We start from the raw sequence: 13,879 nt of genomic DNA on the forward strand, positions 1-13,879 counted from the left end.
CCACCACTTTGGGAGGCTGAGGCAGGTGGATCTTTTGAACTCAGGAGTTTGAAACCAGCCTGGGCAACATAGACTCTGTGTCCACAAAAAAATTAAAAAATTGGGCCATGGCTCATACCTGTTATCCCAGCAGTTTGTGACGTTGAGGCGGGCAGATCATCTGAGGTCAGGAGTTTAAGACCAGCCTGACCAACATGGTGAAACCCTGTCTCTATGAAAAAAAAAAAAAACAAAATTACAAAATTAGCCGGGGGTGGTGGCACATGCCTGTAATCCCATCTACTTGGGAGGCTGAGGCAGGAGAATCGCTTGAACCTGGGAGGTGCAGGTTGCAGTGAGCCAAGATCGCACCACCGCACTCCAGCCTGGGCAACAAGAGTGAAACTCTGCTTCAAAAAAAAAAAAAAAATTAAAAAACTAGCCGGGTGTGGTGGTGCACACCTGTGGTCGCAGCTATTTGGGAGGCTGAGGTGGGAGGATTGCTTGAGCCCAGGAGTTCGAGGCTGCAATGAGCCAAGGTCTCATCACTGCACTCCAGCCTGGATGACAGAGTGAGACTGTTTCAAAAAGGAGGCCAGGGAAAGTGTGCCTGGGCAGGTGCGTGTGCTGGGATGTGCGCTGAGGAAGCACCCTGTTCTCGCTGAGCTATGATGGGGCCAGGGTTTGCAGAGGAACAATGCAGGCAGGGAGACAGGCTTGGAGAGTGCTGTGGTCACAGCTGCCAGTGGCTGGTCCCTGCATGAGTCAGGGGCTGAGGGTTGGGAATGTTTATGAATACAGGGACCCATGAAAGGGTCTCCTTTGCTGTCCTAGTGCCTTCCCCGGATTCTCCAGATCCTCTCAGCATTATACTCTAGAGAAAGGGGCCCCATCAGCCCCTTAGCACACGAGGGAAGGAAACAGACAGAGGGGCCGGGCGTGGTGGCTCACACCTGTCATCCCAGCACTTTGGGAGGTTGAGGGGGGCAGATTGCTTGAGCCCAGGAGTTAAAGACTAGCCTGGCCAACATTTTGAAACCCTTCCTCTACTAAAAGGACAAAAATTAGCTGGGCGTGGTAGTACACACGTGTAATCCCAGCTATTCAGGAGGCTGAGGCAAGAGAATTGCCTGAACCCAGCAGGTGGAGGTTGCAGTGAGCTAAGATCACACCAGTGAACTCCAACCTGGGCAGCAGAGTGAGACTGTCTCAAAAAAAAAAAAAACCTAAAAAAAATAAAAACAGGCAGAGGAGAGGGTCTGCTAATGGGGGAGGGGCTGCCTTTCAGGGTGATGATAATGTTCTGGAATGAGATAGTTGTGATGGGTGCACAACCCTGTGAACTTATTAAAAGCCACTGATGGGCCAGGCACGGTGGCTCACGCCTGTCATCCCAGCACTTTGGGAGGCCGAGGCAGGCGGATCACTAGGAAAAGAGATCGAGACCATCCTGGCCAACACGGTGAAACCCCGTCTCTACTAAGAATACAAAAATTAGCTGGACTCGGTGGCGTGCGCCTGTAGTCCCAGCTACTCGGGAGGCTGAGGCAGGTGAATCGCTTGAACCAGGGAGGTGGAGGTTGCAGTGAGCTGAGATCACGCCATTGCATTCCAGCCTGGGTGACAGAGCAAGACTCCATCTTAAAAAAAAAAAGACAGGCCAGGTGCAGTGGCTCACGCCTGTAATCCCAGCACTTTGGGAGGCCGAGGCAGGCGGATCACAAGGTCAGGAGATTGAGACCATCTTGCACCCCATCTCCACTAAAAATACAAAAAAAATTATCTGGGCGTGGTGGCGGGCACCTGTAGTCCCAGCTACTCAGGAGGCTGAGGCAGGAGAATGGCGTGAACCTGGGAGGCGGAGGTTGCAGTGAGCCGAGATCACACCACTGCACTCCAGCCTGGGTGACAGAGCGAGACTCTGTCTCAAAAAAAAAAAAGACAAAGCAGGCAGGTGGCAGGCCCTGATAACGGATGGGACACAGGACAGGCAGGGCAGCGGGATGACTGTCTCACTCATCCGTGGTGTCCTCCCTCAGACAAGAGGACAAGAGGATGGGGGACAATCCCCTCTGCCACCTGTGCTGCATGGTACTCATGGGAGATGCCGGGCAGAGCCCAGGAGGCAGCTGGAGATGACGTCCAGGTCTCATTTGCAGAAGGGAGGGCTGACAAACCGTGAACCCCAAATGTGGCAGAGCAGAAGAGGGCTGAGGTACAGCCCCCAAATCACCAACCCCCACTCCAAGGTTGGGCTGGATCGAGGCGCTCATGAAGGGGGTTGGGAGGGGAAGCCAGAGGAGCTGGCACTGGAGGGGACCTGGGAGGGCAGTCAGTGCCCATGGCCAGCTCAGAGACACACCTGCTGGCCTTAGCGACAGGGGTCCTGTGCCACTCTGTCTTGGCAGACGAGGTGGGACAGGAGGCTAGGCTGGGACCACTGGGGGATGGGGCCCACCTTATGACTGTGGGTCAGGTCCCGGGGGGGCCAGGGGCTCCCAGAACTGGCCACTGCCCCACCCCCATTTTCAAACTTAGAGTTCTTTGTTGATACGTTTCTGATGCCTTGGGAATTTTAAATTTCATGAGGTGTTGTTGGCACTGTCACGTCAAAGGGCACAGACACACAACACGTGGTGCAAATGTCATACAGCAGGGTTTGTGGGCGAAGCACCAGCAGAGCCGGGGCTGGAAGCAGGAGCTGCCCTGCTGAGCCACTGCTGGGCTGCACACTCCGCGGCCAGCGTTCACCCACACGCTTTAACTCTGTGACAGTGACTGTGCAGGGGACATCTGGTGGCCCTGGAACTTTCCAAGGGGAAGGCTCTGAAGCTCACTTAGTGGCTCTCAGGCCTTTGTCATGGCTGAGCGGCCACCAGGGTGCGGGTTGGTGGCCGTGAAGCCACCCAAGACAACAGCGTCATCCAAATTCACATCCATTGGGGAGTCTCCGCCCAGCAATGCGGGCTGCCACCTGTCCTCTACGGTCAGAGCAGGCGTGAGGCAGAGGAAGAGTGGGCCAGACCCGGTCAATGACACAAATGTCCAAAACGGAAGAGAAGCCGATATCCTGCCTCTGATTCGCCTCATACCCGCTTAGGGGTGCCCAGAGCCCAGCCGAGGTGACAGGGCGTGGCATCATGTGACCATGGCGGGAAGACGCTGGCCGCGGAGGCCCCATCACAGAGGCAAGGAGTCCAGTGGTGCAGAGGGCGCAGGCTTGGCAGGTGGCAGAGGCTGCAGTGACTCAGGCTGCCGTGACCTGGGCGTTTCTCTCGTATCTTGGGCGCGTGTGGAGCTTCCCCCTCTGCAGGGAGCCAGACCAGAGGTCCGGCTGGTGGCGACACGAACTAGACCATCTTTCAGTGGGTGCCTTCCTCGGGCATGGCTGCCTCCCGGGGGCGGGCACGTCTGTACCACACGGTGGGAGTTGGGATGGGAGTACTGGCTCTGTGGCCTTGGCCGTGAGTCCAGCTGGGGGCATCTTGGTCAGCCTCGGGGCAGGACGCTTCAGGGCCGAGAACACCGCCCGAAGCGCAGCCACCGTGTTGTGTGTCCTCTGCCATAGGCAAAGGATGGACGGGTGGGCACGTCTGCCTTTGGCCCAGGGGTGCCACTTGCCCAGGCTTATGGAAATGAGTCCAGGGGTAACGCAGGCTGATGGCCAGAACAGAGAGCATCCTGCCTCTTCCAGCGACATGACGCAAACGTCCTGCCATATCCGGGCCTGGGAGAGGCCACAGGCTGCAGCCGGCCCCTCAGCAGCCCTTCCAGAGGCCCCAACTCCAGGTGTCTCCGTCTACTCTTGGTCCAGGTTATATCTGGGCCAGGTGACCGTAACTGCCCAGGCATGGGGAAGGGTCTCTTCCTGGGCACTCGCATGGAGACATGATGGAGTGTGGCTTCACGGTGGCCAACTCTTGCTGCAAGGGGGATGTGAACAAGTACCAGCTCCACACAGTGAGATGGAAAATAGGATTTATTGGGGGAACCGTACAAGCAGAGGAGAAGCAGGGGTGCCCGGGCTGTCACAGCCTTGCAGTGGATGGTGGGCTCCGTGGCCAACTTGCCAGGGGACAGGCCTGTCGCTGGCACTCCCCCCACAATTACAGGGTGGGAGTGAAGGACCTCGCGGCTGAGGACGGGTCCTTGTTAGTAAGCAGGAGGCTCTGTAGTCCCGGTGGGGTCACCTTGCCTCTCCGGACTGCTCCCTCTGACTGGCGAAGCCACACTCTGTGAAGCTTTCTGACAGAAGGGGACATGCCTCTGCTGCCCAGGATGGACCTGGGCCACCCAGGATGCCGCTGGCCTCAGGCAGGGCACGTGTGCCCAGCATGGGCTCCTGGTGACCCCTGGGCTGGCTCCCATCTCGGGAATGACGCCTGCCGTGGGAATCGTGGAGAGGGGGTTTAGTTTAACTTGGAAGGAGCACAGAAGGGAAAGTGTGGAGCGCGGAGCGAGGCCTCTGGTTTGGCCAGCTCGGGTTGCTGGGGATGGCCGCACCCTGGCAGCAGGCGGCCAGAGACCAGGAAGGCCTACCCAGCACCTGTCCAGAAAAGATTGGTGTGGCTTGACCTGGCCTATGCGGGGCAGCTCAGTTTGAAGCAGGAACTTCCCCAAATGTGCCCAGGCTCCAAGACAGGGGCATTCACTTTGCACCGTGCTGAACAGAGCGGGGCCTCGCCAGGCGGAAAGCCCTGGGAAGGCTGCGTGCTCTGCAAACCCAGGGGTGCTGTGGCCGGACAGCAGGGGCGTCCGTGTCCAGGCACTTTCGTCACGTCTTCCAAAAGTCAGGAAGGCGCGACCGCCCTGCCCCACGACAGGTGCGTCTGCAAGCGCCAGCTCTGAGCACTGTTCTCCACCGACACAAGGACACCATCCAAGAATTCCTCCTGGGAGACGCGAACACCATCGACGCTTTGGAAGAATGAAAAGAAGTTTCTGCCAAGCAAATCTAAGTGGATGGGAAGTGCCTGTGTGGACGTGAAGCCACCTCGGGTGGGCGGCTCAGAGCTCCTCTGCCCACATCGCCTCACTGGGACTCGCCATCCAGTCTGACGTCTTTGATGTCCCTAATTACAAAGAGACACATGTTCATTGCACACATCAAAACATGGTGGAAATAGATAACACAGAAAGTTCAGGATTCCTGGAATCCTTTTTCCTGGGGATACCACAGTCTAGATCATTTATTTTTGAGACAGAATCTTGCTCTGTCACCCAGGCTGGAGCGCAGTGGCATGATCTCCGCTCACTGCAACCTCAGCCTCCCAGGTTCAAGCAATTCTCCCACCTCAGCCTCCCAGGTAGCTGGGATTACAGGCACCTACCATCAAACCCAGCTAATTTTTTGTATTTTTAGTAGAGACGGGGTCTTGCCATGTTAGTAAGACTGGTCTCGAGCTCCTGACCTCAAGTGACCACCCACCTTGGCCTCCCAAAGTGCTGGGATTACAGGTGTGAGCCACCACGCCCGGCCAGCTAATTTTTTTTTTTTTTTTTTTTTTTGAGATAGAGTCTTACTCTGTCGCCAGGCTGGAGTGCAGTGGTGCGATCTTGGCTCACTGCACCCTCCACCTCCTGGGTTCAAGTGATTCTCTCACCTCAGCTTGAACCCGGGAGGCAGAGGTTGCAGTGAGCCGAGCTCTCGCCACTGCAGTCCAGCCTGGGGGACAGAGCAAGACTCCGTCTCAGAAAAAAAAAAAAAAAGGTACAGTCCACCTACACAGGGCATGAATTGTGAATGGAGCTTGCGGGGTGGGAAGTTGCTGTGGGTGAGTGAATGTGGAGGCCTAAAGCATTACTGTATATACTGCAGACTTAGTGCACGAGACAACACTCAGGCTATGCTCATTTTTTAAAATTTTCTTCAGTAATAAGCTTACTGTAACTTGATGTTTAAACTTTTTGCTTCTTTTTTTAATAACACTTGGTTTAAAACAAATACATTGTACAGCTATATAAAAATATTTTCTTTAGAACCTCATTCTACAAGCGTTTATTTATTTATTTTTTTGACATGGAGTTTCGCTCTGTTGCCCAGGCCGGAGTGCAGTGATGCCATCTTGGGTCACTGCAAGCTCCGCCTCCCAGGTTCATGCCATTCTCCTGCCTCAGCCTCCCGAGTAGCTGGGACTACAGGCAGCTGCCACCACGGTCGGCTAATTTTTTCTTTTGTAGAGATGGGATTTCACCATGTTAGCCAGGATGGTCTTGATTTCCTGACCTCGTGATCTGCCTGCCTTGGCCTCCCAAAGTGCTGGGATTACAGGCATGAGCCACTGTGCCCAGCCTCTATAAGCTTTTATTTTTAAGCATTTTTAAATTTTTAAGTTGGACTTTTTTTTTTTTTTTTGAGATGGAGTCTCCTAGGCTGGAGTGCAGTGGCACGATCTCAGTGCACTGCAGCCTCAGCCTCCCGAGTAGCTGGGATTACAGGTGTGTGCGACGATGCCTGGCTAATTTTTTTTTTTTTTTTTTGAGATGGAGTCTCGCTTTGCCACCAGGCTGGAGTGCAGTGGCATGAATGTGGGCTCACTGCCACCTCCGACTCCCTAGTTCAAGCAATTCTCCTACCCCAGCCTCCCGAGTAGCTGGGATTACAGGCACGTGCCACCACGCCCAGCAGATTTTTGTATTTTTAGTAGAGATAGGATTTCACCATGTTGGCCAGGATGGTCTCGATCTCCCGACCTTGTGATCCACCTGCCTCGGCCTCCCAAAGTGCTGGGATTACAGGCGTGAGCCACTATGCCTGGCTAATTTTTGTATTTTTAGTAGTAGAAGTGGAGTTTCTTCATGTTGGCCAGGCTGGTTTTGAACTCCTGACCTCAAGTGATCCATCCACCTCAGCCTCCCAAAGTGCTGGGATTACAGGTGTGAGCCACCGTGCCCGGCCAAGGATTTTAATTTTTTGCTTAAAAACTAAGACACATACTAGCCTAGGCCTGCACAGGGTCAGGGTCATCCATGTCACCATCTTCCATCTCCACATCTTGTCCCACTGGAAGGTCTTCAGGGGCAATAATACACTTAGAGCTGTCATCTCCTATGATGACAGTGCCTTCTTTTGGATACCTCCAAAAAGTCCTGAAGGACCTGCCTGAGGCCGTTTTACAGTTAACTTTTGTTTTGTTTTGTTTTGAGACAGAGTCTCATTCTGTTGCCCAGGCTGGAGTGCAGTGGCACCATCTCAGCTCACTGCAACCTCCACCTCCCAGGTTAAGCGACTCTCATGCCTCAGCCTCCCAAGTAGCTGGGATTACAGGCTGGCGCCAGCATGCCTAGCTAATTTTTGTATTTTTAGTAGAGACGGGTTTTCACCATGTTTCCCAAGCTGGTCTGGAACTCCTGACCTCAGGTGATCTGCCTGCCTCGGCCTCCCAAAGTGCTGGGATTATAGGTGTGAGCCACTGCTCTGGCCTACAGTGGACCTTTTAAATAAGTAGGAGCATATTCTAAAGTAATGATAAAAAGTATAGTAAATAATCTAGTAACATAGTTATTATCAAATATTATGTACTATACATAATTGTATGTGATCTTTTTTTTTTTTTTGAGACGGAATTACACTCGTCACCCAGGCTGGATGGAGTGCAATGGCACAATCTCGGCTCACCACAACCTCCACGTCCCAGGTTCAAGCGATTATCCTGCCTCAGCCCCCCGAGTAGCTGGGATTACAGGTGCGCCCCACCATGTCTGGCTATTGTATTTTCAGTAAAGACGGGGTTTCTCCATGTTCCCCAGGCTGGTCTCGAATTCCTGACCTCAGGTGATCTGCCTGCCTCAGCCTCCCAAAGTGCTGGGATGACAGGCGGGAGCTGTTGTGCTCTACTTTTATTTCTGAGACAGGTACTGTCTCTGTCGCCCAGGCTGGAGTGTAGACACATGATCACAGCTCACTGCAGCCTCAACCTCCGAGGCTCAGGTGATCCTTCCATCTCAGCCTCCCAAGTAGCTGGGCATGTACCACCACACACAGATAATTTTTAAATTTTTTGTAGAGATGGAATCTCGCTATTGTTGCCCAGGCTGGAGTACAATGTCGTGATCTTGGCTAACTGCAACCTCTACCTCCCGGGTTCAAGTGATTCTCCTGCCTCAGCCTTCCAAGTAGCTGGGATTACAGGTGCTTGCCACCACGCCTGGCTAATTTTTTGTATTTTTAGTAAAGACAGAGTTTCACTATGTTGGCCAGGCGGGTCTCGAACGCTTGACGTCAGGTGATCCACCCACCTCGGCCTCCCAGAGTGCTGGGATTACAGGCGTGAGCCCCCGCACCTGGCCTGCTTGTGGGGTTTTTACAGATGCTCTTCATCAGGTTGAAGAAGCTCCTTTTATTCCTAGTTTGTTGAGTGTTTTTATCAAGAAAGGGTGTTGGACGTTGTCTAATGTTTTGTGTCTATTCAGTGGTCACGCGGTTTTTGTCCTTTTCTCTACTGATCTGGTGTGCAGGCATCCTCCTCACACACTAGGCTTGGTGACTGCACGTGAAGGACTCACAGGGCTTGGCCTACCAGCATACTACTGGCTGAGAGTTACTACGGTGAAAAGATGCGATGCAGAATCAGCAACAGGAAAATGCATTTGGGGTGAGGGCCGGAGGAAACCAGGTACAAGCCCCCAGAGTCCCCTCCCGAAGAGTCCTCTCCCCTGGAGTCCTCTCCCCCCAAGTCCCCTCCCGAAGAGTCCTCTCCCCTGGAGTCCTCTCCCGCAGAATGTGCTGAATCCTCCAGCCTCGAGCTGTGACATGTGCAAAGTGTTCTCTACCAGGGAGGCCTGCCTGAGCCTAGGAGTCCAGGGTTTTTACTGGGGGTTGGTCATGTAGGTACGTTGTGGCTGTGTGACTGAATATGGTCACCGAAATTCCAGGCTCAGTAGAAAAGCAAGTGTTCAGCAAATATCACATGATTTGCACAGAAAAGAGTGAGCAACTGTTATTTGGGGATATTGTATCCACATAGGAGCTCTTTACTGGTCAAGTTCTCAGATGCCAGCTGGGCGTGGCGGCTCACGCCTATAATCCCAGCACTTTAGGAGTCCGAGGCAGGCAGATCACTTGAGGTCAGGAGTTTGTGACCAGCCTGGCCAACATGGCGAAACCCCGTCTCCACTAAAAATACAAAAATTAGCTGGGCATGGTGGTGTGCACTTGTAATCCCAGCTACTTGGGAGGCTGATCCCTCACCGTGATCTTGCAGGAGCCAAGATGATGCCACTGCACTCCAGCCTGGGCGACAGAGCGAGACTCCGTCTCAAAAAAAAAAAAAAAAAGTTCCCAGATGCCAGCCAAGGGTGAGCCTTGCACACAGGCTGTTCTGAGGGCAGCAGTCTCAGGCCTGCCGTGTTAAGGCTGATCTGTACAGCTGCTGTGTTACATTAATTGGTTTTGCATGTTAATGCATTCCTGGGATAAATCTTACTTGGTCGTGGTATATAATCCTTTTTTATGTTGCTGGATTCTGTTTGCTGGTATTCTATGTTCCTAAGAAATACTGGTCTGTAGTTTTCTCTTTGTGATTCCTTTGCTTGGTTTTGGTATCAGGGTGATACTGGTCTTAGAGAATGAGCTGGGGACCAGGCACTGTGGCTCATGCTTGTAATTCCAGCACTTTGGGAGGCCAAGGCAGGTGGATTGATTGAGCCCAGGAGTTGGAGACCAGCCTGGACAACATGGCAGAACCCCGTTGCTACTAAAAATAGAAAAATTAGCCAGGCGTGGTGGTGCGTGCGTGTAGTCTCAGCTACTCAGGAGGGTGAGGTCGCAGTGAGCTGAGATGGCGCCACTGCACTCCAGCCTGGGTGTCAGTGAGACTGTGTCAGAATGAGGTCCATAGTAAGGTCTCATCTTTATTCCTGATCTTAGTATTTTCAGTATTCTCGCTTTTCAATTTTTTGATCTTTAGGTAGAGCTAAATATTTGTCAATTTTATTGATCCTTATACAGAACCACCTTTTGGTTTTATTTATTATTTATTTCCTTCCTTTTTTTTTTTTTTTTTTTGAGATGAGTCTTGCTCTGTTGCCCAGGCTGGAGTGCAGTGGTGCAATCTCGACTCACTGCATCCTCCGCCTCCCGGGTTCAAGCAATTCTCCTGCTACAGGCACCCACCACCACGCATGGCTAATTTTTGTATTTGTAGTAGAGATGGGGTTTCACCATTTTGGTCAGGGTGGTCTGGAACTCCTGGTCTTGTGATCCACCTCCCTCGGCCTCCCAATGTGCTAGGATTACAGGTGTGAGCCACCACGCCCGGGCTTTTAGTTCTTTTTTTTTTAAATTTTTGTATTTTTTGTGGAGATGAGGTCTTGCCCATGCTAGTATGGAACTCCTGGGCTCAAGAGATCCTCCCACCCTAGCCACCGCAAATGCTAGGATTACAGGTGTGAGCCACCGTGCTTGGCCCTGTTTATTCACTTAGAGACGGGATCTTGCTCTGTCTCCCAGGCTGGAGTTCAGTGGTACAATCACGCTTCACTGCAGCCTCCATTTCCCAGGTTCAAGCAATACTACCAGCACATGCTACCATGTCTGGCTAAGGTTTTGGTAGAGACAAGGTCTCACCATGTTGCCCAGGCTTCTTCCTTTTTAATAGAAGTGTTTTTAGCTATAGATTTCCCTCTAAGCACGGCTTTCAGTGCATCCCATAAGTTTTATTTCAAAGTATTTTATAATTATCTTCTTTGGCTCATTGTTTGTTTTAAATTACACACAGGGTCATGCTCTGTTGCCCCAACTGGTTTCAAACTCCTGGGCTCAAGTGATCCTCCTGCCTCTACCTCCCAGAGTGTTGAGATTACAGGCATGAGCCACGGTGCCCAGTCTCACTCACTGGTTTCTTGTGTGTTGTTTAATTTCTACATATTTCTGAGTTTCCCAAATTTCTCTGTTTTTGATTTGGTTTTTGTTTGTCACCCAGGCTGGAGTGCAGTGGCACAATCTTGGCTCACTGCAACCTCTGCCTCCCGAATAGCTGGGATTACATGCATGTGCCACCACGCCCGGCTAATTTTTGTATTTTTAGTAGAGACGGGGTTTCACCATGTTGGCCAGGCTGGTCTCGAACTCCCGACCTCAAATGATTTGCCTGCCTTGGCCTCCCAAAGTGCTGGAATTACAGGTATGAGCCACTGCATCTAGCCTTGAGAGGAATGAAATCATATAAAGTATGTTCTTTGACCACAGTGGGATGTAATTACAAATCAATAACAAGGCTGGGTGCAGTGGTTCTTGCCTGTAATCCCAGCACTTGGGAGACTCGAAACAGGCGGATCATTTGAGGTCAGGAGTTTGAGACTCAGCCTGGCCACCATGATAAAACCCTATCTCTAGTACAAATACAAAAATCAGCTGGGCGTGGTGCTACATGCCTGTAATCCAGCTAATGAGGGGGCTGAAGCAGGAGAATTGCTTGAACCCGGAGGGTAGAGTTTGCAGTGAGCTGAGATCACGCCACGGTACTCCAGCCTGGGCAACAGAGAGACTCCATCTCAATAAAATAATGGACTCTTGCTTTATGACCTGGCTGTGGCTGAGAAGAACCTGAATTCTGCTGCTGGCAGCTTCCCTCCTGTTCTCTCTCTGTCCCATGGCTATCATGTGAAGGATGCTCAAGTGGGCCCAAGGAGGGGTCCCTATGGGGAGGAGCATGGCCTCCAGCCTCACTTGGGCCTTCAGATGACTGCCGCCCTGGCTGACAAATTCTGTTCAACCTCAGGAGTCAGAACCACCCAGCCCAACCACTCCCATAACGTTGACCCACAAAAGCCGAGACAGCAAATATTTGTTGTTTTAAGCCCACTACGTTTTGTTGTAATTGGTCACGCACCATTAAACAACTAATACAATTACCCATAAATCGGCCGGCTTTCAGGAGTACACGTCTTGAAGCACAGCTGAACTTGAATCTTTTCTGAGGAAAAAGAAATTGAAAACATGAATTAATAATTCTTCTCTTGTTGAAGCTGACAGAACCAAGGACACACAGCTTGTTAATGATGCCCTCAAGGCTGTGAGGAGAAAGACAACCGGGTGAAGCAACGCTGGGAATTCAACGCATCAGTTACCTTCCCAGGTAAGAGGAGCTGGCTGAGCTCCTAAGAGCTGATCTTCAGCTGCTGTCATGGAAAATACTGGGGGTCAACTAGACATCAAAGATGAAAGGCCAGGCCTCCAGCACAACTTTCTCTGTAAGCCAAATAGTGGCTTTCTCAAAGAAATCCTTTTTTCAAAAAAATTTTTTGTAAAGTCAGGGTCTTGTTCTGTCACCCAGGCAGGACTGCAGTGCATGGCTCACTGCAGCCTCCACCTCCCGGACTCGGGTGATCCTCCCCTTTTCTGAGGAGCTCAGACCACAAGCGTGTACCACTATGCTCAGCTGATTTATAAACCTTTTTTTTAGAGACAAGGTTTCACTATGTTGGCCAGGCTGTTTTCTTTTTTTCTTTTTTTTTTTTTGAGATGGAGTTTCACTCTTGTTGCCCAGGCTGGAGGGCAGTGATGCGATCTTGGCTCGCTGCAACCTCTGCCTCCCAGGTTCAAGGGATTCTCCTGCCTCAGCCTCCCAAGCAGCTGGGATTACAGCGTAGCTGGGATTACAGGCATGCACCACCATGCCCGGCTAATTTTGTATTTTTAGTAGAGACGGGATTTCTCCATGTTGATCAGGCTGGTCTTGAACTCCTGACCTCAGGTGATCAGCGTAGCTGGGATGACAGGCGGGAGCCACTGTGCCTGGCCACCTTGGATTTGTTACTGTTATACAGGACATGGCCCTTAATATTCACATGAATGACAGTGAGACACACAAAGCTTTCTAAAGACTGGTTTTGGCCGGGTGTGGTGGTGCATGCCTGTAATCCCAGCTACTCGGGAGGCTGAGGCAGGAGAATCACTTGAACCCAGGAGGCGGAGGTTGCAGTGAGCCGAGATGGCTCCATTGCACTCCAGCCTGGGAAACAAAAGCAAAACTCTGACTCAAGAAGAGAAAAAAAAAAGGTCAGGCGCAATGACTCACGCCTGTAATCCCAGCACTTTGGGAGGCCAAGACGGGCAGATCACAAGGTCAGGAGATCAAGACCATTCTGGCTAACACGGTGAAACCGTTCTCTACTAAAAATACAAAAAATTAGCCGGGCGTGGTGGCGGGCGCCTGTAGTCCCAGCTACTTGGAGAGGCTGAGGCAGGAGAATGGCGTGAACCCGGGAGGCGGAGCTTGCAGTGAGCCGAGATCGCGCCACTGCACTCCGGCCTGGGTGACACAGCAAGACTCTGTCTCAGAAAAAAAAAAAAAAAAAGACTGGTTTTACATTCTGTTTATGTGAATAATTTGTGTGTGCACAAAAGCACAGTCTCCTCAGTGGGTGCCTGGCCTGGGGCATCAGTTCTGAGCTGGAAGAGATGAGGATGCCCACACCCCTGCCTCTGCCCCACCCCCTGTCTATACCTGGGTCCTCCTGCTGGGCTGTGGCGGGGAGCCGCTCCCGTTGCCTCAAGGCCTCCAGGCCCGCCAGGTCAGGCTGGTGGCAGTGGCTGCGCATGACCATGATGCGCTGACCCTGGGTGATGGCGCGGCTGCGGCAGCCCAGCCGAGCCTGGTCCCGGCACATCCAGTACACCTTCTCCCCAGCCGCCTTCTCCTTCCTGTAGAGGAAGGACTCGTGCACCAGGAACCTGCCCCCCAGGGAAGTCCTCAGGAACTCCAGGGGCCGGAGAGGATCTGAAAGGGAAAGTGACACTGTGAGTGGGGCCACAGGGGCCTGGGTGTCAGGGTTGGGGGTCTGATTTGTCCCCCCAGCCCAGGCCCCACCAAGAATCTGCAATCCCCGAGCAGGCCGCATGGTGATCCCTGCCGTCCTCCCCTCTGGGCCCTGCAGCCCCGACTCCCGTGCTGGCTGG

At 52.4% G+C, this 13,879-nt stretch overlaps 1 protein-coding gene across 9 annotated transcripts in view; it reads right to left on the reverse strand.

The window, feature by feature from the left end:
* Positions 1 to 2,530: 2,530 nt before the first annotated feature.
* The window catches only part of FLYWCH1 (FLYWCH-type zinc finger 1), a 38,570-nt gene continuing 27,221 nt past the window's right edge, over positions 2,531 to 13,879 (reverse strand). For 7 of the 9 annotated variants that reach the window (XM_030797691.1, XM_030797685.1, XM_030797688.1 and 4 more), the window contains 3 exons: positions 13,428 to 13,700; positions 11,834 to 11,894; positions 2,539 to 5,051 (listed from right to left, as the gene is read on the reverse strand). In XM_030797691.1, the coding sequence (XP_030653551.1) occupies positions 5,012 to 5,051; positions 11,834 to 11,894; positions 13,428 to 13,700 (374 nt within the window). In that variant the 3' untranslated portion in view covers positions 2,539 to 5,011. Of the gene's footprint in view, positions 5,052 to 11,833; positions 11,895 to 13,427; positions 13,701 to 13,879 lie in introns of all 9 variants that reach the window. The other 2 variants (XM_030797692.1, XM_030797686.1) reach the window with 1 other exon arrangement.

Source organism: Nomascus leucogenys, chromosome 18 (genome assembly GCF_006542625.1).
Source record: "Nomascus leucogenys isolate Asia chromosome 18, Asia_NLE_v1, whole genome shotgun sequence".
Lineage (NCBI taxonomy): Eukaryota > Metazoa > Chordata > Mammalia > Primates > Hylobatidae > Nomascus > Nomascus leucogenys.